Source organism: Delphinapterus leucas, chromosome 9 (genome assembly GCF_059928025.1).
Source record: "Delphinapterus leucas isolate spDelLeu-1000000601 "Yukka" chromosome 9, BTC_Dleu_Yukka2, whole genome shotgun sequence".
Classification (NCBI taxonomy): domain Eukaryota; kingdom Metazoa; phylum Chordata; class Mammalia; order Artiodactyla; family Monodontidae; genus Delphinapterus; species Delphinapterus leucas.
The window spans coordinates 29,021,219-29,046,292 of NC_143137.1; the positions used below are offsets into that span (position 1 = coordinate 29,021,219).

The 25,074-nt window shown below is 40.0% G+C and overlaps 1 protein-coding gene across 1 annotated transcript in view; it reads right to left on the reverse strand.

The window, feature by feature from the left end:
- Positions 1-25,074, reverse strand: part of CPED1 (cadherin like and PC-esterase domain containing 1) — a 307,617-nt gene that overhangs the window by 16,168 nt on the left and 266,375 nt on the right. The window contains exons 19-22 of the mRNA XM_022582431.2: positions 10,124-10,344; positions 9,774-9,875; positions 9,277-9,364; positions 5,277-5,423 (exon numbers count right to left, since the gene is read on the reverse strand). Of these exons, the coding sequence (XP_022438139.1) occupies positions 5,277-5,423; positions 9,277-9,364; positions 9,774-9,875; positions 10,124-10,344 (558 nt within the window). The remainder of the gene's footprint in view (positions 1-5,276; positions 5,424-9,276; positions 9,365-9,773; positions 9,876-10,123; positions 10,345-25,074) is intronic.

Consider the following 25,074-nt stretch of genomic DNA (forward strand, 5'->3'; position numbering starts at 1 on the left):
ATCCAATATCTTCCCCTCTTTCTTATTGTTACTTGTTGAAAGGTTTTACCTTTTCTCACTTCTTATTCCTCTTCATTCTATTGTAGTTTACTCCCAATATTTTACTGAAACTACTCTTAATATGGTAAGAAAGGACCTTATCAATGCCAAAAATCAATGACTATTTTAAAATCCCTGTCTTAATAGAGTTATCTATTACACTAGACAACATTAACCCTGTTTCAATCTCTCCTTACACATTTTCACTTTTTGGTTTTCCATGGCACTCCACTCTACTAGAGCTTTCCTCTAACAGTTCATTCTCTAAATGCAAATGCTCCTATTTCTCCCAACTTGGCTTAAATATTGGTGTTTCCAAGGGTTCCTTCCTCAACTCTTCTTACTCTTCTCACTTTCTTTGGATGATCTATTTTCATCATTTCGACTATTATCTATTTTCTGAGGACTTCCAACTTTTTAATCTCCAGCCCCACCCTGTCCCTCAAGCTGCAGATGTGTATCTCCAACTGCCTGTTAGGAGGCAGGCAGGCATCCTGGATGTCCCACAGGCATCTCAAACACAATATGTTCAAAACGGAATTCATCTTTTCCCTAAGCCTGTACCTTCTCAGTTACTCCATGTCTCAATTGCCGGTTCAGTTCTCTAATCCGTCACCCAAGTTAGGAATCATCTTTGATTCTTCCTACACCTCATGCCACTCATAAGATCTACAGATACATATTTAATAGGGCTTCTATTTGTCTGCTTCTCTCTTATGATTGCTGTCTCTGTCCAGGTTTGGGTGAGCCCTTTATCATCTCTTACCTGACTTCTGAAAAATTCTCCTAACTTCTATCCCTGGCTGAGTCCTTTACAAATCTTCCCTCCTCATGGTTCTCAGACTTACCTACTTGAAACAAAGATGGGATCATCTCACTTCTCTCCAAAACCTTTCATTGACTCCCCATCACTTAGAGGATAAAGTCTAAGCTCTTACCATGATCTGGCCCTAGCCTACTTTTCCCAGTCCCCTTTTATAACTGATGTTCTACAATATACAGAATTGCTTGTGATTTCCTGAGGACATCAGGTTATTTCAAAGCTACTTTGGTTCACATTGTCTTAGGGGTTGGAATGGTTCCTTCTGCTATTACCTTACTACTCGACTAGGACAAACTCATCCTTTAATAAGAAACTTGGGTAGTTTTCAAGGAGAGATTCACTCAATCCTCAGATTGGATTAGGTGCCCCTTCTTGGTATTATTACAATACCTTATTATATCTCTTTAACGTATTGTTTCATAGTATGGATTTTTATGCCTGACTCTCTGACTACAATGTGTTAAAGGTAGAAAATGTGACTTATTTATTTTTGCATTACTCTTGTTTAGCTCAAGAACTGGACTCAAAAGATAAATATTGGACAATTAAGTAAAAGAATAAATGTGGTCGAGGCAATTGGAACAGAGTATAGGGGAAAGACTTGGAAGAATATTTACGAGGTAAACAGGATTTGGCAACTAGCTGGCTGGAAGTTGCTAGGGGGCTGAAGAAACATAAGGAGGAGTCAAGGATGACCCTAGCTTGTAAATGACAGTGCAAGAGAGTGAATTCAGGAATACAAGATAACAAGAGAGCGTAAAGGGAATATTAATTCTCAATTTGGAAACATGTTGAGTTTGAGACGCTTATAGGAATTCTACAAAATGTTTTCTACTTCATTTGACAGCAGTTACACAATGTACAATGCCTACACAGACACTCAAAAATTTGTTGCATTAGATTTCTATTACTAACTTATTAAAAATAGCCATGCTGATGGTTAAATTCTGGGATCTGCTATGTAAGAAACTATACTTGAATCAGTTATTTTTTCTTGAAAAGTCAATATTTCAGTTTTTTAGAGAGATGAATTTAAAGGCTTTTTTCTTCAACTGTGTTCATAATAAACTTTGAAAGTTTGAAGGAAAAAGAGAAAACCTTTAGGTCCACAATACAGAAGGAAAACATTTCTAGGCCAGATAAGCTTTTGTTAATTTAATTAAGATTAAATAATAACAGGAAATCATCTCTGGCAAAGAACTGAAAACCTCTTCTTTCCAAGGTGCAAGAATAAAAGGAAACCTGTTGATATTAGAGCTGGGCGGTGATGCCGGAGGGTTTCTGTGTTTTGCTTTGTTTTGTTTTGTTTTTGACTGAGTCAAAAGCTAGAGCGGCATCTGCCAGAAAACAGAGACATCATAGAAAGTTTGTGCATAACAATTGGTTGTGGGTTTGCCCCTTGTGCAGCCAGGTTTGGGCTGGTAATATGTTTGTCTCCTTTCCAGGTTTTAGCTCACTCACAGTAGATGTTTGCCACATAACTAAAGGCACCATCCAAAACCACTCTTGGGCGACAGCTACCTGGATCCTGTTTGTTGTCCTGTATAAACACTGGGAAAACAAATTCCACTTCTACCCATGAAGAGAAACACCTGCTTTTCTAATCAGCAGGAACATTTTAGTCGAAACTGACGCATACCAGTTGGGAAATTGTTTATAGATTCATGGTGGCAACATATCCTCTCTTGGTGACTTGACAGATGAAAGAGACACCCCAAGACCTTTAATCTCACCTATGGCAGCAAGAGCCCACTGGAGCAGGTTTGTTATGTCTAGGATAGAATTCTCACCACAAATCAAAGAGAACACATCGAGATCTTACCGTGATGATTACAGCAATCCTTCTCAGGTATCTATGAATCTATAGTGGGAATGGTTTAATTGAACACCAAAAGATATAAGGCTCCCAAACCCAAAATCTTATTGCTCTAATACAGTAGATCTTAATGCTTGCTTTTACTGTGCAACAAATTCCTTTCCCAGCTCCTGAGTCCAGCACAGAGGAAGAAATGGTTGTTATTAGTGCATTTCTGCCTTTAATGTTTTGTATGAGACGAGTAATCTACGTTTTCTTGGCTTGCCACATTCATCATCAAATCATCCTTTGCAAAAAGCTTTCGATTTTCTTGATTGTTTATAATAAGCTAAACAGTGACTCAAGATGTTGGGTGATGGTTTAGAAAGATTATAAAACATCCGTGTCAGCACTGGAAACTTCCTGAGGTACAAGTGGTACAAATTGTTCAAGAGTTAAGCAACAATTATGCCCAAGTGATGAATGGGTTTAGAGACTTTGTGATAAAGGGAGTCAGTTGAGAAAGATGATCTTATCAGTTCCATGTTGTAACTGGAAAGGCGAATGCTTCCAGAAGTATTTCAGCTCCAACAGGAAAACATCAAAATGGATAACACTGCTTGAGAATCAACAGAGATAATTTGGGCAATACCTATATAGCTTGCCATCAAGGTGGCACACATTAGAAATAGGGTTTAATAAAACACAATTTGTGTATAATAATTGCACACAAAAAATTATAAAATCAAATAAGCGAAGTAATTTTACCTGACATGCTTAAATCATGATTATGGAAATTAAGGATGGTTTTTATTAGTAATAATTATAAGCCAATATTCTAGTTCTGATGGTTCAAAGAGTCTTTACTGTAGTTCTCAAATTCCATGACTCCTACTGTCAACTGGTTGATCCTGTGACAATCATGTGGGAAGGGCATCTTCAGTTTTTATTTTGTTTTAGCTGCACTGTGTGGCTTGTGGGAGTTTAGTTCCCCGACCAGGGATCGAACTCGGGCCCTCAGCAGTGAAGGCATGGAGTCCTAACCACTGGACAGCCAGGGAATTCCCGCACATTTTGTTTTTAATTGGAGCCATGTGGGAAATCAGTAGAGGACTTCTCTTTTTTAGACTTCCAGAGCACTAAAGCTGAAAAAAGAAAAACAGGTACCCTCCCCCAAAATACTAACTGGAGACACATTATGTAAAAGTAAATAAGTAAACCTTTTCTAAAAGAGGCAAAAAACCTCTGTATGTTGTCATATGTATGTTGTCTTTCAAAGCCCCCATTTTCTGTGGGTTTGGCAACCTTTGGCTTGTTTTTACAGCCAAAATGGTTATGGTGATACTAGGTTGGCTCAGCTGCAAGTTCAGTTTCTTCCTTTCAAGCTACCTGCTCTTGTATTTCTAAGTCTTGACCTTTTGTAAATAGGAAAGACATTGGAAGGATATTTTCTTATGGAAGAAGTAAGTAGACACACAGTATCCTACAGCTTAAAAATCTGATCTGCAACAGCATGGCCAAGCTTCAAGTTGCTAAAATGCCATGCTCTCAGCTGTTGGTGGAGGCTCTCGCTTCTCTGAGATGTAGTTCCATTGCCACACAAAAATATAACATGAATTCATTAGCAGAACATACAGAAGAACCAATGCAGTGTCAATAACTTTTGGACATTCATAAAAATCTGAGGATCGAGATGGATTCTGATAGTCATCTTAGGGCTGAAAAACAGGATCAGAAGAAACCTTTAGTTGTCACCTCACTAGTCAACCCACTCATGACTGCACTCTGGTTTACAAAGGGGGCCACACCAGAAAGAACAACTGGATCAGTATCTGACAGGACGGTCAAACGAGACAATCTCCATCGCAGTTTCAGCTGAAGCTCCTGAGATCTAAAGCCAACAACAGTAGCCAAGTAACCTCATAGTCCAAAGCAATGTACGGGCAATGTATGCAAAAGTGTGGACAAAATCCTGCTTAGCAAACCCTTGTCTGATTAGGTGTTGGGAAAAGGAGAATAAGGAAGAGAAAGAATTTCTGTGATTCCCTGGTGGTCCAGTGGTTAGAATTTGGCTGGGGCCAGGTTCGATCCCTGGTCTGGGAACTAAGATCCCATAAGCCACGCGGTGCAGCCAAAAAAAAAAAAAACAAAACAAAAAACCAAACCTAACAAAGGAAAACAAACAAATAAACACCACAGGCCCTCTGGTTAATGCATTGGATAAAACCAGTGGAGGAAGCTCATTCATCAATTTAGCCTTGATTTTCAAGCTCCACTAGGACATTTGCCACCTTCTTTGGATACAATTTCTGATGGGAAGGCTTGGAGCCTATTAGAAAAGACAAGTGCTCTCCAGGTTCCCATCTTCCTGCTCATGTTGACCAGTGATTCTGGTTTTCAGGTGTCTACATAAACAGTAATTATTCTAACACACTTCATTTTGTAGAACCTCGAGTTGGCACTGCTACGTGCTTTGGCTGAGAGATGATGAACACATTGTTTAATCTCCTCCGGACATGGTTTCTTTAATGCAAAATAAGACTGACAATGCAATTAAAGATATAATGAGAAATTTAAAAAAATCAAAAGCTACAAAAATCAGAGAGCCAGCATAAATACCTCATGAAAATGACATCCGCACGTCCCCTGCAAAAACTCTTTGTATCGCCCCATTGTTATAGTGAATGTGTCAACCACTTCATAGCCATATTTTTTTGCAGCTTCCAGAATAATCAAATTTTCTTTCCATAAATTCTGAACTTCACTCTGTATTGGAAAAGAGAACAATGAGAATTTTGATTAAGAAGACTTTTATGATTTAATAATTCAGGTAAAATCATGTAAATTGTCTTTTTAAAGATTGATCTTATTGTAAGATAAAGAATTAATTTCTTTAAGATGTGTTCCAATTTTCATGTTCCCCTTATATAAACATTGATGTAAATATAAAATAGCAATATATCAATATCTATAGTGACACAGAGTTTGGAACTTTTTCTTCTATGAAAAGCAGTTAGGTTTATTGCCCACAGAGATCCACTGAAGTAGCTAAGATTCTCAATTTAAAAACCAAGACTTGAAAATCACAAATTCTAGCTCCATCTATTTGAATTCTTTTAGGCATTTGAGTATTAATTAGTATGTTTTGTTTTTAGCTCTGTGCTGGGGGACAGGAATACAAGGATAATAAACCATGGTAACTGCTCTTAAGACATTGCATTCAAATAGGAGAAACGTATATGTAAATATTTACTAAGTCCTTTATTGGAGGTAAATATACCAGGCTCTGGGCTGGGAGAGAAAAGGGAATAGCTCTGCAGGGGCAGGGGGACAGCTGGACAGGGAGACTTCAAGAGGGGTTCCTGAGCAGAGTGAGGTTTGCTGGTTGGCAAACAGGGTGGGGAAACAGAAGGGGAGAGTGCTTTGGCGAGCCCCAGAAGTGAGTGAAGGCTCCAGCTGCTGCTTCTCTAAATCATATTCCTCCCTCCCTCACCAGCTGTGCCTGAAGCAATGATGGAGCTTGGTGGGGGTTCTAGTTCAGGTCCACTGTTGAGAAGAGGGACTCCTCCACTAACTACTCCAGCTCCAGGATGCCTCATTGGCTTGGCCAAGACTTTCTCAGACTGACCCATAGTCTGAGACTCTTCCTACCTCATCCATCCTTCTTCTACTCCCTTTATATCAGACACATTACAGTCAAACACGGTTCCCAGTACAGAGCAGACATTCAAAAAATATTTCATGCAAGATTGAGTGATATGCATTGGGTGGTGTGGTCTGAAACTGTTCTCACCTACTTCTGCCCCCTCCTTTTTATTCTTCTCAAACATTCTTTCTAATAAATCCCTTTATTTGGCTAACCCTGTCATGGTGTCTGTCTCTTTGAGAACCCAAACTAACACAGGGAGGGAATTGAACTCCCCTTGTCTTTTCTAAAGAACAAAAAAAATTTTTTTTTCATTTTCCAGGTAAAACAGCAAATAATTACTTGCATTTATTAATCCACCTGCAAGGTAAAAGAAGCAGTACAAAGACATCTAATTTTCTGTCTTCTCCACTGTGCTTGCATAACTATTTTTATGTGACATTCAAAGAAGAATGCTCCCCTCTGCCCCCCAAATAAATGCAGTGAATAGAAAAGGCTCATAAAGGAGAAACCTGGAGGAAAAGAGACAGATGGGAATTTGGTCTCTGCCATCCCCTGAAAAATAATGCTCAATACCATTTGTAGGCCTTTTCGTGTTTGGTTACAGTATCCTCTCAACTTTAATGTGTCCAATTATAAAAGGTAGAAGAAACTTTACAGGGAGTGTTTTACAGAGAAGGTTCAGTTCTCTGGGAAACAGACTCTGAGTCAGAAATTTGCATGCAGGAGGCCATCAGGAAAGCGCCCTTGCGATCAGCTCCTCCAGGGGAGTGAGGGCCTACACTCGGGATAGAGAGAGAAGTTGAGCTGCAACATCGTTGCAACAGAGGCTTTTGCTGATCCCACTGGGAGTTCTAGAGCTGGGGTGGCCCTTCTGAGATGGCCCAAATTAAGGAAAGGGGGCTGAGTCTTGGTTGAGGCTCTGCCCAAAAGGCAATTCCTGCTGGGACGCAGGTCACACCCGCAGCAGCCCGGAGGAATGAATGTCTCAGCCCTGAAGGGACCATCTGGGAGCATGCAAATCCGACAAAACGTCACTCACTCATTCATGCGTGAGAGGTTTTCTGAGAGTCTCCTATGTGCTGAGCACTGTGTTTTGCATTTGGGGTACCAGAGTGAGTCATGCAGAATTCCCTCCCCCATGCCGGCTCCCACAGAGATTAGTCTAGCAGGGGAGACAGACAACCAAAGCTGGTATCTGTTGAGGGACCTGGATGAGGACACCGGACAATGTTAAAGAAGCTCATAGCAGGAAAAGCCAACTGAGTCCAGGGTGTCAATTAAATCTTCCCAGAGAAAACTGCATTTAAACTAACACGTGAAGGGTGACCAGAAGTTACCCAGGTGAGGGGGTAGTGGGAGAGTGTTCTTTGGGAAGAGGGAACAGTGACTTCCAAGACCTGGAGGTGACTGAGAGCATGGCATGCTTGAGGAGCTGAAACACTCGGTGTGGAGTGTGTGTGTGTGTGCGCGCGCATGTGTGTGTACACGTGTGCATATGTGTGGAAGCAAGGACTAAGTCTACGGAGGAAGGCGGAGGCCACGTCTTGAGTGGCCACGATGAGGATGATGAATGCCAGTGTCTGATGACAAGTTCAGAGTTCTGTTCTGCCTCCACTTGCTCTTGTCCTTTTCTCTTTCATTCTATCATTCCCCCTCCTCTTCTTCCCTCCTTTTGTTTTCACCCAGTTTGCAAAGACTGATGAGCGCAATGGAAGCCCTGGTGGCAAGCACGATGGTTAACAGTGTCTGGCGCAAGCTAAGTGCCAAAGAACTGTTGGCAGAGATGAGTTCATTCTAAATCGAAGCAGGCATCACAAGTACTCCAGTTCCTGCGAGAAGCCACAGTCAAGGAAGCAAAGCGGAGCTACCAGAGTCCTCAAGGAGGAATTACAAATTTGACCTGCAGCTTTCAAATAACATGAAAGGAGATTCAACTCATAACCCACAGAGACAATTATCAAAAGACCCCTCTCCTAATCCCCGACCATCTCAAACCCTTCATCTACCCCAGATGCTAAATGTCTCAACTCACTTTAAATGACCTTAACCCCTCCTGACTCCAAGAGGCTGAATTTGGAGGTTTTATTTGGGCCACTTTCTACCAGTTCTCCTGCTTTGGCATCACAGATCTGGCAGCCAGGCAGGCAAAGTTTTGAGAAAAGAGAGGAGGATCCTGTAATCCCTGTTGGAGAAAGCTAGGAGCGCTCGTAACTGACACAAAAATAAATCTCACTCGGTTTACACATTAAATGGACAGCCTCCTGTCTCCCCAGTTCCCAGTGCCCCCCCCCACGAGCTCCCCTGAGCAATTGCACACAAACCTGGCTGCCTGTGACCTCTTCTTGCTGAGCAAGGGCAGCTGGTTCTCTTATCTACAGATGTTGTCTTTCCTTTCTTTTCTGAGACTTCTATTTACTGTTGAGACTAACTAGTTACTGTCTTCTATAAGAACCGGTCAGAGGCCTCTAACTCCTTTCATTTACGAATATCCAACCAGAGGCAAAACGAATGATACTACTTTAAAAATACTACTGAGTTTTTAAAGCAATCAGTCAGAAATCATCTTAAAAAGACACTCTTTTCCTAAATACTCATTGATGCTGACAATGTCACATGTGTTTCAGCATGAGCCTTTAACGGTGTGTGAAACATTACTGAGGTTAGGAGATACTTTAAAGCATGATCCATCTCATCTACCCATCAGGTCTTTATCTTTTCAAACTCCGGTACCGCCTTTCTTCTTTTATGAACTCAAAGCATTATTTATGACATATTTATGGGCTGTAGTCCCCTTATTTCCAGGAGTAATTATATCTGATTTATAATCATAATCCTTAAGTATATCATCTCCTTTGAATTTTATGAAGGTTGCTTAATATTATGTAGTGCCTTTGGGGTCCTTTTTCAGACACCAGCAAGGCTCCTTATAGGAAACTTGAAGTTCACACAGCCTGGTGAAAATGGGCTTACCTGCGTTAGGAAATGTACTCCATCCACCGGCAGATGAAATCCAATTCCCAACGTTTTGATGATCACAAGGATATTGAGTAAATTTTCCCTGTGAAATAATCAGAACGCAAGCCATGAACTTTGATTACATTTCTGGATGTCCATGTTTACAAAAGCAAGCAGAGTGGAATTCCTTTAGAATGTGATAATTGGCGTATAGGACTAAATTCTCATTTTATAGGTTTAATATATATTAGTGTTGTTTTCTTTTTTTGTGGATAGAGTTTTATGTGTCAGTGGGCATGTTTTGATCTGGAGTAAACATAAACTTGGATACTGAAGAGCCATCTTGTGATTGGATATAAAAGTATTTTGAAACATTTTAAAGTAGACTTTAAGTACTGGATTCTAAATTACAAGCTGCCCTTTATATAAAATCTTCATAAAATTCTCTCACATCAAGTAACTTTTTTTTTTTTTTTTTACTTAGAACACTAATTATTATTGCAGAAATGTACCTCTTTAAAACCTTGTGAATAATCTGCAGGTGATTGGAATTAAGCCACTGAACACCACCAACGACTAATACAGTCTGGCTGGTATCCTCCAGGGGATGTGATCTGAAAGAAAAACAACACATGTTGCCTTGAAACAGATGGTAAACATTTTAACAGCATTGCCTCACATTTCATTGAACCATATCTGGCATCCTGATCACAGGACCTCCCTGTCATTTCTAACTCGTTTTCAGCCATATTACTTGGTATTTAAACTTTTCAGTGCATTTGATATACAGCAAACAATTATGACAGCTTGTAAAACATCAATCCATTGTGGTATTGTTTCATTCAAAATAGTTCCACTGTACCTTTGCAAGAGATGTTCAAGGGCTTTTTCAAATGTTGGTCTCAACGAAGGGCTTATCCAGAACTGTGGATAGTAGGAATAACTGATCAAAGTCTTCCCACCATTGACGTTGTGATAGAATTTAGTGCCATGCACCTTCTGCCATTCTTGAAAGGTTTCATTCAATCTTTCGATCAGATAGTACATTATCCCTCTGTTGGTCGAATCTCCAATGAAAAGAATCTATAAGTTAAAAAATTTTGCTTTCAAATCTGATGCTTATATGATATAGAAGACAATATAAAATAAATAATTTGATGAAAACAAAGCCACAAATCTAATTGAAGCATAGCCCTTTAAATGGTCAGAAATGACATTAATCATATTCTCCCCCAAACCCGTTCATTTTCCTTTTCCATATTCCTAGTAATGACATCATCTACTGACCTACTAACTCACGTTTAAAGCTTTTTGCTATCTTTATGCTGTCTTTAATTTCTCTACCTCGCTTATGCTCTTAACTTTCTCATCGAATCAGCTTAACACATTTCATCGGTCCAAATAGGCGTGAAGTATTCTAGTGCTGTAAGAATACTTAGACATTTTCCAATCTCTTTATTTCATAGATGAGAAATCTGGGAATCCACAGAGGTTAGCTAGCTCGATAGAGGTCAAGCTACTACTTGAGTAAAGAGCCACAGGACGAGAATTTAATATTCTGAAAAGCAGTCTGTGTTCCAGGATGCAAATCCCAGTGCCATTTGCCCTGGAAGCCTCTCACCCATCACCTCCTTCCCATTCCCACCAGCGGAGCCCTGCTTCAGGCTCCGACTGCCTCAAAGGTGTGCTATTGTTAACACTTGCTTAATGGGTCTTCTTGCACAATGGCTGCCCTCTAATTCATTCTCCACACAGTAATACTGGGATAAATTTCCAAATGTCTCATCTCACTTTCACACTCAGAAACCTTATCGGCTCCCCACGTACTACAGAATCAAATCTTAACTCCTGAGGTTCAGTTAACATTTGCTGAATTTTTATTGCATATCGGCTTTTGCTAAGTGGAGATTTCACATAGGGTACTCAATTTTAATCTTCATAATTGTGGGGTGTGAATCATTCTCTGTTTCACAGATGAGGGCTTTGAGGCTCAGGGAGACTGAGGTTATAAATCTAGTAAATGGGGAACACAGGACTCAAATCCAAGTCCTTCATCTCCAAGTGCAGGGTCGATGGCCCCATGCTCTCAACACTTCTCCTAAAGTAAGCAGGTCAGATTCCTACTTTTTCACTGAACATGATTTGCACTCAGCAACATCTGTTTTTCCTTGTGCTAATCCGTCTGCCTAGAAAGCCCCTCTCTCTGCAACCCCACCTGTGTAAATGCTACGAGTCTCCAGACTTGCCATAAACGGCTCTCTCAGCCCGTCTTGTCCAATGCCCCAGCGAAAGTAACCTTCTCTGTCCTCCGTGATTTCATTATAATTTTTATTTCCATTACTGATTTTATCAAAGACTACATGAAATTATGGCTGTCTCTGTATCTTTTTTCTCATATCATATCAAGAAGGATTTGAGGTCAGAGTCAAGGTTAATTTCTAAATTCTAATTTCCCCCATAGTTCTATGCATGCATTTAAAAAATATTTAGTGAACTGAACGTCAAAGGGACTTCTATTAGAGACAATTCCTTTTAATGTCTTTGGAGAAGGTTTAATTTGTACTTCAGTTTTTTTCTCTTTCTGTTGAGATTTCCCTTTGCATTAGTCATGTACATATTCACTTCTGATTTTAAGAGCAGTCACTGCATCACTTCTCAGGCACTCGTGCGTTCACCCATCCATAGTGAGACTGCAAAGGTTTATTTTTTCCACAGTAAGTGTATTCAAGTAGCTGTGTGAAGAAACCCAGAAGGCATTCTCCTTCAGAATTTGCTTCCCATCAAACATTGTTACCATAAGCATAGCCAATCTCAACTGTATGATGTAAGATGTCAAGGTCCCAGTCACTGAGTCTCTCGGTCAAGTTCCATTTGGGGCAATAAAATCCCAGTATGAGAAAAATACTTTGTGAAATCACTTGAAATTCTTCCTACTGGATTTGACCTATAACTATTTGTTTGTTTTTCTGGCCCAGATTTCTGATTTTTTAAAAGGGAAACTTTGAAATATCAGGAAAGCTCTTCGTTTCAGAGACTAGTAATTATCCAACTCCATTTGTAATAGTTTGCTAGGGCTGCCATAACAAAGTACCACAGACTGGGTAGCTTAAACAACAGAAATTTATTTTCTCATGATTCTTGGCTAGAAGTCCAAGATCAACGTATTTGCATGGTTGGTTTCTTCTGAGGGCATCTCTGCTTGACTTGTAGATGGCCATCTTCTCTGTGTCTACATATGGTGTTTCTTCTGTGTATGTCTGTGTCTTAATCTCCTCTACTTATAAGGACACCTGTCATATTGGATTAGGGCCCACCCTAATGGCCTTGTGTTTTTTTTTTTTTTTTGCGGTAAGTGGGCCTCTCACTGTTGTGGCCTCTCCTGTTGTGGAGCGCAGGCTCCGGACGCACAGGCTCAGCGGCCATGGCTCATGGGCCCAGCCGCTCCACGGCATGTGAGATCTTCCCGGACCGGGGCACGAACCTGTGTCCACTGCATCGGCAGGCGGACTCTCAACCACTGCGCCACCAGGGAAGCCCGGCCTTGTTTTAAGTTAATCATCTCTTTAAAGGTTCCATCTCCAAAACAGCCACATTCTGAGGTTATTAGGACTGGGAATTAGGACTTCAATATATGAATTTGGTTGGGTAGAAACACAATTCAGCTTTTAATACCAGTAAAGGACCTTGGAAATCCGGTTGTTAAGCTAAATTTCCACTACAGATTTTTCTTATGGGGTCTTTTCATTTCAGTATCAAGACGCAATCCCTCCTAGTGTCTCTCTGGGCAGCCGGTAAGATCACTGGGTGTCTGTATTGTGGGCTACAGAGAGAACTACAGAGGTTGAAGAAAATCCAACAAGCTGCCTGTTACTGAGAGAAAAAAAAATTTCTAGATTTCCATTTTTTTCTGTGGGGTTGTATGAAGATGCAGCCCACCAGTGCATGACAGGGGCAAAAAGAAGTTGTGTTTCAGAATTCTTAGGTACTGTTATTTATTAACCAGATGATCTTAGACAAATTATATGACCTCTTCATGGGTTCATTTCCTTATGTGTGTATTGGGGAAAATAATAGCACCACTGTAAAGGACTTTAATGAGCTTTTAAATACTTATCTTATTCCTGGCACACGGCACACAACAAATGGGAGCCAGCATTAAAGCACAGGAAAGCAAGAAGTGTTTTGGAATGCTTCTAGTGTGTCCTGCAGTGCACTGCTAGGCGCTTTAAAATTTGTTAGCTATTTCAGAGAAAATGTCAGTAAAGATAGGAAGCGTCTAAATCACAGCAGCCTCTCTCCTGTCCTATCCACCCTGTTACAGACTCTCAGCAGGGCTAGTAGGGTTGCTGGTGAAACTGAGACTCTGAATCAAGAGCCGGGAGAGAGATCGCCACCCTGAGCAAACCAAGGATCTCTGAAAGGTTCCTCACGTCTGTCTCCACTGCTGATCAGTGACTAACAAGAGCTACAGGGATGGGAGAAGGAAGCATCACCACCACCATCTGCAAAACAAGTTCTTCTAAACTGCAAATATCTAGATAGCATTTTTCAAGCCCAGCAGACACAGCTCTGGGAAGACTATGTCCTGGAGAATTATTTTAGCCCAGTGCCTTTCTATTCATGAAAGACAGAAATGATAAATTATAACTAAAGTGAAAATGCACTTGTGAATTTTAAATTGCTGGTTCTGTAGGTAAAGCAGTTTTTGGAAGAGGTCAATCGGTATTCCTAACTAAAAGATTTCTAACTTCAAGATATCAGCTTTTTTAAGTGCACGCAATTAAAAAATAATACCCAGAAGAAAAGTGGTTCTCTTCAGCCACGTGATTCATATTCAGTCTTTATATCTTTTAGATCATTTGACTTGGTGAATTTTTAAAAGGAAATTTGCAGATTATTTGTTTTCAAGGTCTACTTCTACTTTAAAAGGTCTAAATTACCATAACAAATATTTATAACTAGCCACACATTTTGTAAATAATTCTTCTTTCCTGTGAAGATTTTTGCCCTATACTAGCATGCACAGGTGTTGGTTGGCAGATGCAATCAAAGAAAAAAAAACCAAGTAACCAGTAAGCAATTATAAAAATAATCAATATTAGCAGTAAAACATTAAAATAACTATTTTAATAAAGATTAAAAAAGATTTTTAAAGGTCCAATGATATCATGAGTTCAGGGAAATGAACCCTCTCATATACTACTATGTAAGAACCACAAGGGAGAGAGGCTTTCTTTCTTTTTTTTTTTAAACTGTTGAATTCCAAGTGTCCAGAACACTGCCTGGTGTAAAAGTCAGTCCTCATTTGTTAAATGGATGATTGGAAACTTTGATGCTGTGTATATAAATCAGCAGTTTTCTACTTCTAGGAAATTTCATGGATGCCCATGAAAATACATTTAAAAGCAAAATAAACTGGAAGCAACATAAATGTCTATCAGATTGATTATATTAAGTTATAATCGTACACTTGAATTCTTTTAATCTTTTAACAATGATATTGTAATATGGATATATTGTGATGGGAACATTTTAGTTAACGTTTATAAAAAGATGATTATAATCAGAATATAAATAATTGTTGCATTTTTGTAAAAGTAAAGCATATGGATGCATAGAAAAAACCCTGATTTTTAAAAAAATTTATTATTTAATTTATTTAATTTTGGCTGCGTTGGGTCTTCGTTGCTGCGGGCGGGCTTTCTCTAGTTGTAGCGAGTAGGGGCTACTCTTCATTGCGGTGCGCGGGTTTCTCATTGCAGTGGCTTCTCTTGTTGAGGAGCACGGGCTCTAGGTGTGTGGGCTTCAGTAGTTGTGGCACGTGGGCTTCAGTAGTTGTGCCTCGCGAGCTCTAGAGTGCAGGCTCAGTAGCCGTGGCACACGGGCTTAGTTGCTCTGTGGCATATGGGATCTTCCCAGACCAGGGCTCGAACCCGTGTTCCCTCCATTGGCAGTCAGATTCTTAACCACTGTGCTACAGGGAAGCCTGACCCGGGTTATTCTGAAGTGATGATATTATGACAGTTTATTCTTTTCGCTCATTTGTATTTTCTAAATGAACAGATATTGGCTTTTTAGATTAATTAAAAAAACAAAAGCAGCAACAGTGGCAACAATAACAGTAAATCCATTTGTTTAAAAGCATTTTGAAAATTCACGTAAAAATAATCAGCTTATTTCTACTTCTTTAAAATTTTGAAATTCCAGTGTTTTTTTTTTTTTATTGGACTCTAATTGCTTTACAATGTTGTGTTAGTTTCTGCTGTACAATGAAGTGAATCAGCTATTTGTATATGTATATCCCCTCCCTATCGGACCTCCTTCTCACCACCCTCCCATCCCACCCATCTAGGTTGTCACAGAGCACCGAGCTGAGCTTCCTGTGCTATGCGGCTGCTTCCCACTAGCTATCTGTTTTACGCATGGTAGTGTACATATGTCAATCCTCATCTCCCAGTTCGCCCCACCCCCCCAACCACCCCCCAACCCTGTGTCCACAGGTCCGTCCTCTACATCTATGTCTCTATTCCTGCCCTGCAAATAGGTTCACCTGCACCATTTTTCTAGATTCCACATATATGTGTTAATATACAATATTTGTTTTTCTCTTTCTGGCTTACTTTACTCTGTATGACAGTCTCTAGGTCCATCCACATCTCTACAAGTGACCCAGTTTCGTTTCTCTTTATGGCTGAGTAATATTCCATTGTATATATGTGCCACCTCTGCTTTATCCATTCATCTGTCGTTGGACATTTAGGCTGTTTCCACTTCCTGGCTATTGTAAATAGTGTTGCAATGAACATTGGGGTACATGTGTCCTTTTGAATTATGGTTTTCTCAGGGTATATGCCCAGTAGTTGGATTGCTGGGTCATATGGTAGTTCTATTTTTAGTTTTTTAAGGAACCTCCATACTGTTCTCCATAGTGGCTGTATCAATTTACATTCCCACCAACAGTGCAAAAGGGTTCCCTTTTCTCTACACCCTCTCCAGCATTTATTGCTTGTAGATTTTTTGATGATGGCCATTCTGACTGGTGTGAGGTGATACCTCATTGTAGTTTTGATTTGCATTTCTCTAATAATTAGTGATATCTTTTCATGTGCCTCTTGGCCATCTGTATGCTTTCTTTGGTGAAATGTCTGTTTAGATCTTCCACCCATTTTTTAATTGGGTTGCTTGTTTTTTTGATATTGAGCTCCATTAGTTGCTTGTATGTTTTGGAGATTAATCCTTTGTCAGTTGCTTTGTTTGCTTTGTTTGTTTTCTCCCTCTCTGAGGGTTGTCTTTTCGTCTTGTTTATGGTTTCCTTTGCTGTGCAAAAGCTTTTAAGTTTCATTAGGTCTTATTTGCTCATCTTTGTTTTTATTTTCATTACCCTAGGAGGTGGGTCAAAAAAGATCTTGCTGTGGTTTATGTCAAAGCGTGTTTTTCCTGTTTTCATCTAAGAGCTTTATAGTGTCCTGTCTTACATTTAGGTCTTTAATGTATTTTGAGTTTATTTTTGTGTATGGTGTTAGGAAGTGTTCTAATTTCGTTCTTTTACATGTAGCTGTCCAGTTTTCCCAGCACCACTTATTAAAGAGGCTGTCTTTTCTCCATTGTATGTCCTTGCCTCCTTTGTTATAAATTAGGTGACCATGTGTGCGTGGGTTTATCTCTGGGCTTTCTATCCTGTACCATTGATCTATACTTCTGTTTTTGTGCCAGTACAATACTGTCTTGATTACTGTAGAACAATGGCCTAAGAGAATCAAGATTAAACATTGGTTCAATAAACCTATCACAGGAATAACACTAATCGTATTTTGAATTCCAGTAGCAGATTTATTCTAAAGATTGAATGGCTTTTTGCTATGTAGCATCTCTCTTCTGGTCCTGTGTTATGAAGGGAGGCTGCCTCCATCAAGGTGGGCTCTGGAGAGGAGCAGAAACATCTGTGTCTCGATGTGTCATTAGAGGCTGGATCTCAGCTCATCAGCGGGAGACAAAGATGTGTTTAGAAGAGTTCTGCATCTGTTCTATTCCCAAAACTTGGCATGCAAGGTGTCACTGAAAAGTATATAGGGCCTGGTGTTTTTTCTACTATTTTCACACCATCATGGACCATAGGACCTAGAAGCACATCCTGTTCTTAGGCTCTATTAAAGCTTGGGCTTACTTTAAAATAGTCTTCTTAAAAACCATGAAACTGTCTTTGTTTTCATTTCTAATTTCTCAACATTATATAGTCCCTGTATTAGGTGACACAGGCTAAGTGCTACTAACAAACAGAGCCCCCAAATGTATAATGGCCTAAATACAATTGATGTTTACTTCTCCTTCAGGAAAACAGTCCAGGTGGTTCCAGGCAGGGGTATGGGGGCGGGATGGGGCCGGGAGGTCATTCAGGGTCCCAGGATGGTTAGACTGTGCCTTCCTCAAATACAGATTCCGAGACCTCACTGGGCATTGATATCCAGCTGGGGGAAGGAGTAAAGAGCTGCCAGGTTTCCTATGGGCCCACCCTGGGAGCTGGGCACATCACTGCTGCTCACATTCCATTGGTTGGAACTCAGTCATGTGGTCATGCACCTGATCTCAAGGGAGACTGAGAAATGTAGTCAAGCTTTGTGCCAGAAAGAAGAAGAAATGAGTTTGATGAACACTTCCCTAGTCTTTACCACATTCCCTACATGCCAAGTCTTTCTGGGGAAATAAAAACACCTAAATTCAGATTTTCTACCTGTGAATTAGTCAAAGTGTGAAGCATCTGAAAGCCTAAATTTATAATCTACATAATGCATAAGAGCACTTCTGTTCTTAGAGATATTGATTCCTTGGGACAAATAAGAGCAAGAAATATCATTTATTAGTGAAAATACAACAAAAACTTTAGTTTTTTTTTTTTTTTTGCGGTACGTGGGCCTCTCACTGCTGTGGCCTCTCGCATTGCAGAGCACAGGCTCCAGGCGCGCAGGCCCAGTGGCCATGGCTCACGGGCCCAGCTGCTCCGCGGCACCTGGGATCCTCCCGGACCGGGGCACGAACCCATGTCCCCTGCATTGGCAGGAGGACTCTCAACCACTGCGCCACCAGGGAAGCCCTGGGAATTTTTGATTGAAATATACGATAAAACAATTTTCATCCCACTTTATCTCATCATGAATAAAGGGAACTAATGATGACGATACTTAACATGTAAATATTTTACTCCATTACCTCCTGTCTCCAAAGTCACCAAAAGTAACAAGGACATAGTTAGCAAAGCAAGTTATAAAGAAATGAAGAGAAGCAATGGGGGCTGTCTGTGTTGAGTCAATATAAAGGTAGTTTGTTAGCTTCTCAGATTCTTCTGATCTTTTGAAGCTAGGAAAGAACTGGGTATATGTAGAATCAATAGACAGGGAAAAAAAAACACCTTGATTTAAAATAATTTTCTATCTTCCTTTCTTTCCTCTTGCATAGGTTCTATCTTCAATATTCACAGAGATGGGGATATTTCTTCAGAACAACAAAGTACATGGAGATGCCAACACAGGTCTCAGCCAGCAAATAGGAACACACTGGAAGCTTCCAAGAGGGGAAGTTACACAGGAGCTTCTTGTCCATTAATCTAGGCAATGCCTGCTTACTGGAGAGCTCTCATCTTGGTAAATAAAGGAAACGAAAGTGAGGAGGAGTCCTATTCATTACATCTAGTCCAGGGCCAAGCATAGCCCATACGTTTAGAAAGCTCCACAGTGATTCCAATGAGCCCCATGATTGAGCACCACTGCTCTCATAAAATAACTTCCCATTCTAAGTGAGGTATAGGGTGATTCAGCTCTAATATGAAGCTGAGACTGATCAGATGGCTAGTGATATTTAGGGCATGATGAAAATCTAGCTCATCAAAGCGTCTCTCTGTGAAATGTAATATGATTGCAACGAATGTTTTTTCAATGATGCATTTGATTAAATTGGCTATAGAGGACCAAACAAATTGCTCTTTGGAGTCAAGAACAGATGAAAACTGACATGTAGGCAAGTCACTCTAAAACACATGAAATTTGGCAGAAAAGAAAAAGAAACAACTGAACAATATCACCTAGACACAGATCTTCTAACTGCTTGGAACAAAAATATGTATCTATTTTGCTCTTCTCTCTGGACTGTGGGCATTATGTGTAAGCCATCCTTTCCTGGTGAGAGTCAGGTACACTTCTTTTCTTCTGTTCACCCTTTTTTATTGAAACTGACAAGCAACAATGAATTGTGTAACCATAATGGAATTCACGTATTAGTCAGAACATATTATTTTAAATTGGGCGTACTTCAAATATGTAAACACCTTTAAATCCAAGACAGTACTTAACTTGCAAACATAGCTTAAAACTGCAAGTTACATTTCCTGTTTTAACAGCTGAGTTTAAATACTTTCAGTAAATATTGCCTTTTTATATTTTCCTTTCTTAATTGCACTCTTCTCTCAGATATTTTATTACTGAGTAATAAAATACTGAGTTTGTCAGTTGAACTATGTTTCTGACAAACAAAATAAAAGCTCGTTTCATTCAGTTTTGGTCAACCTCCTAAGTTCTTTCAGTTGTAAATTTCATTACCCTACTTCTAAACTATTTCCTATGTATTTTGCACTGTGATTACAAAGTTATGCTCTGATAAATTTTTCTAAATGTTCCAACCAAAGTTTATTAAGAGGTGTGTGTCTATTTAGAGACATATGTCAAGAGTATAACTGAACACATAGTTTGTTCTTTTTCAATGAATTTTGCTTTGATTCAACACGATGGCACATCAAAAAACCTATACATATCTACAAGAGCTTACAAATGAAATAACTCATATTTGGATAGATTTAGACTAAGAGGGGTCTCGTATTTACCTGCCCTCCAGACACGAACAAGTATGCCATAGAAAGTGATACAAATGCTCTGAGGAGAAACCCTGTGCCATCTTTCTGCAGAGATCAGCCTCCTGTTCACTGAAGTAAAGGCAAATGACTGAGGTATAAAAAGTTTGGTCCTGCTTACACACCACTGAGTGCAGTGACATTCTTGGTCAAAGTTACAGGAAAATTGAACGCCTTTTTAAATCCCAACTGATCTGTGTTTTGTTTCTTCCCCACTGGTGGGCCTCCATTTCCAAGTATAGCCTTCCATTCATCACTGGAAAGCAGTGGTAAAAAGATGTAAAAGATCATAATAACAACATAAGGAAATTCAACTGAGAGAAATAACTACTGGACATTCTAAAGAAAGCAGAATACTGTTTGAAGGCCTAACCTTCCAATACTTCTCACGGGCCCAGTCAAGTTCTGTTGCCTTTTAATTGGATTCTTTTGAGAAAGATAACTCAGTTTAATGTATTCCCTTAAAGGTTACCTTGATTAGGATTTAAAATAAACTTCTGTTTTTTTTGTAGCACAACATATTTGCACTACTGTACACGGGGACAGTGACATTTTTGGCTTCTCACGGTAAAAAGTCTGAGTTTTCCATATTAATTGAAAGTTTTCAGATGAGTAAGGGTACTATACCATTAGAAATTGCATGTCTAGGTATGTCCCCACTTTTACACAATCCAAGAGGCATAAACTGGACCACACAGAAAACGAGTAACTCAGAATCACCTCCAGTGCACTCCTTGCCTGCTAGGTTCCTGCCCATTGTCTGTTCCCTCCATTCTCTGTTCCCTCCAGTAAGAGAAAATTCAAAAAAGGCACTAAGCTTGAGTGATACAACTCTCACCATAGGTTCTTTTGAGAAAAAATGAAGATCTTTATTTTTTTCTCGTTCAATTAAACTATTTCAAAGTCATGTGATGGGTAGATTGCCTATAACTACCAACACCACTCTGCTCAGGCACTTTCTCTTTTGGCAACTTTTCCAGACCTTCCCAGTCCAGGTCAGGTGCCAGCCTCTGGGCTTCTCCCAACCTTTGCAATGATCACGCGATTTTGTAACGATCACTTCTCTCATTTGTCTCCTTCCACTAGACATTTGGCACCTTGGAGGATCGTGGTGTGCACACGTAGAACAGATTCTTAGCTCAACAGAACTAGATGAATGAATAACAAGGTGACATCCCAAAAGTTGAAAAGTGTTCTGGGCTTAATTGTGTTAAGTGGTCAGCTGGATTCGACTCTGTGAGAACATGTTAGGGATAACTGAGATTGCAAGGTTTCTGATGTGGGGCAGCAGAGTTACTCTGATTCCTTCCATGAATAAAAGAGTCACTTCATTCCTGAGTGCCAGTCTGAAACTGCTGTCCTTTAGCATTTGTGAAGTGAATTTCTGGATGATATCACCCCAATAATATGCCTCTTTTCTTGAATGTTTGACATGGCAAAAAGAGTCCCCTACCTGCACCTCACCCCCCAAAAGAGTCAGGTGTTTATAAAACAAAATATTTGTATTACTTGTTTCTCAATTTTTGTAACTGATATGCTTTAACATGTATTTGTCTTTGAAATAGAATGGTGATTATAAAAAGTTCTGGGTAGGATGAGAACTCCCTTGCCTCAGTAATGAAATATAAGAGTTTCACCATCACTTTGTATGTTTATATTTTTCTCTAGGAGAATGAGAAATAGATGTATATGGAAAACCTTCTGCTAACCAACTCCTATTCATAAGTGAAGCTTTCTTAAAATAAGTGCGATTTCATAGTTGTAATTGTGAATGTTTAGACAATTATCTCTGTGCTGTGTGGTACATGAGGGTATAAACCTGTCTGCACATTACCAAGTCCTGTGATTCAGAATATAAAATGTCTTTCTCAGTTTTTCCCTTCTTTGCATTTCCACGGCCTCTGCCCAAGTTTTGATTTATACAACTTTTCAAAATATAGATTTTTGGATTAAAAAGGTGCTCACACATTGTAAACATAAAGGTAACACACATACATGTATCCCCTGCTTTCCGAAAGTTCAATTTATGTCACTTCATTTTTCTGAAAGACCTACATTAAGACAGGCATTTTTCCTAAAAGTGAAAATCCTCTTCGGATTTCTTTTGGTTAGCAAAAATAGGTACTAATATAGGTCTTTCAGAAAAGCAAATTGTTGTCAATTGAACTTCCTGAAAATCGGGGATACTCTTCACTGTCCTCCATTTCGATTTACGAAAGGCTTCATAGGAGCGCTCTACTTTTGGATAGCGGGGGAAACCTGTATTTAAAAAGACTTCTTCACACTTTGCCAACCATAATTTACTACCTGAATTGGCTTCACAGCCATATGTTCTTGGCATTCACACAGGGTCTGTGTGTAAAAGGATCCTGTGCTTGGTTTATTGCTCTGCTTTTGCCTTCTCAAAATTCTTAATAATTATTGAACACAGGGTCCTGCACTTCCGTTTTGCCCTGGGCCTGGCAGAATATATGGCCAATCCTGTCACCATCCCACTCCTCGCCTACTCCCCTCCACTTACGTAATCAATCTTTTTAAAAATAATTAATTAATTAATTAATTTTGGCTGTGTTGGGTCTTCATTGCTGCCCTTAGGCTTTCTCTAGTTGTGGTGAGCGAGGGCTACTCTTCATCGCGGTGCACAGGCTTCTCACTGTGGTGGCTTCTCTTGTTGCAGAGCACGGGCTCTAGGCACACGGGCTCAGTAGTTGTGGCTCATGGGCTCTGTCGCGCAGGCTCAGCAGTTGTGGCGCACGGGCTTAGTTGCTCCGTGGCATGTGGGATCTTCCTGGACCAGGGATGGAACCCGCGTCCCCTGCATTGGCAGGCAGATTCTTAACCACTGTGCCACCGGGGAAGTCCAACTTATGTAATCATTCTTAAGGGCTTGTTACATCCAGAAATATTCCGTGTGTGTAAGCATGTCTGCATTAGGTTTTGCATTGACGAGATTATTCTATACGTATTCCTGACTTTCGTGGCTTCCTCAGTGTGGCGTGATAGAATTTTTCCATTAAACAGTCTCTGCCCCCCCCAGCACCATGCCCATTTCTTCCTGCCGTAGGCAGTCTCCATACCATTGCAGGATGGTTTTTCTAATTCTGGTTGTGCCGCTGCTCTGCTAAAAATATACAGTGCTTCCCTGCTGGGTATAAAGTAAATTGGCATCCTGGTAAACACAGCAGACTCTGTAGGACCACTGCCAGTATGCTGGCAAATTTGAGTTCCTGAGCTTGCGATTCTGAAGGACGCTTCTGGACCCAAAGAATCCCTAAGACAAACCCTCACTTCCTAGCAGCCAGCTGGTTGGTCTCTGTGGGGATCGCCTGATCTGAACACAGGCCTTTATTTTCAGACTCTGTAACATCATCTCTCTCTAACACGTAGGAAGAAGAGATCTTCCCTTTTTCTTATCATTACTTTGTAGAGTTGCTAATAATTGAAATGAACAAAGACGGCATCGTGGACTTCGTGTTTGTGTCCTCCCGAAATTCACATGTTGAAACCCTAATTTCCCCCCTCCACACCCGCCCACCATGTGATGGTATTAGGAGGTGGAGCTTTAGAAGGTAATCAGGTCTAGATGAGGTCATGAGGGTGTTGGCCCCATAATGGGATTAGTGTCTTTATAAGAAGAGGAAGACATTAGAGGTCTCTCTGTCTCTGTCTCTCTACCTTGTGAGGACACAGCAAAAAGGCAGCCAACAGAAGCCAGGAAGCGGCCTCTCACCAGAACCCAACTGTGCTGGCACCCTGATCTTGGACTTCTCAGCCTCCAGAACTGTTGAGAAATAAATATCTGTTTAAGTCACTCAGGCTATGGTATTTTAAGACTGACAGGGAAGGCATTTAGCTTTCTACAAAGCTGATTAATCTACAGCATGGGATTAGATCATATAGACTTATTCTTTTACAGATGAAGAAAATGAGCCTGAGAAACAATGTGTCCTGTCCAAAGCCATGGACTTTAGTGATGAACTTTAACATCTACTGACTTTCAGGTTAATAGACGATGACATCTCGGAATCTTCCTGAGGTCAGAACGAGATTCTGAAAGAGTTTGGAGAAGTCTGACTTATGACAAGGACTATTTTCATTGTTTCCAGTCCTACATTTCTAGGATATGGAGGTTGGGTTGTCCAAATTGGTGGTTCAAACTGCCTGACTAGTGGCCGCTTACATACACGTGGGATCACAGGTGAATTACTCAATCTCTCTGAACTTTAACATTCTTAAGTAGAAAACGGATCTAAAAATATCTACCTTACAGACTTGTGAATAGGAATAAATAAAATTTTAACTTATTCATTTACTCAACAAATATTTATTAAGTGACTATTATGTTACAAACGCTGTGCCAAGCAAGATTATGGTAGTGAATCAAACACACTGGCTGCCCTCCTAAAGCTCAAAGTCTGATAGGATTTAAGGTGTGAACAAGTCAGTAGCACGGTTCTTTGCACAGAATCAATGCTCACTTAATAATACAGCAACAGAAGTTTCTGACATTTCTTTTCTTCCCTTCCCTTTTTTGAAACTAACTAATACTGCTGCTTTATCTTTAGATATCCTCTCAGTCACGAACTTTGGGGCATTTATATTAGAATCTCCATGAAGAAGAGGTCCATTCCCCTGCCTTGCTTCTCCCACCTGTCATTCTTCTTTAAACCATTTGCTGGTAGAAAATCTGAACATAGGCCTAATCTGAAAAATTGACATATATTTACTCCACTGCACTTTATGAATCATAGAGCTTCTTAAAACAATCAGGTTTTGAAATCAGTCTTGCCCGTGCTTGAGAGCTTGCAAACAGTTTGTAAGGAAATGTCCATCTAATAAAAGGTACTTTGAAAGTCTGCAGAAGGATTACTTACTTCATGTTAATCAAGCATCTCAGTCTATGTGCCCAGTTCGCACGT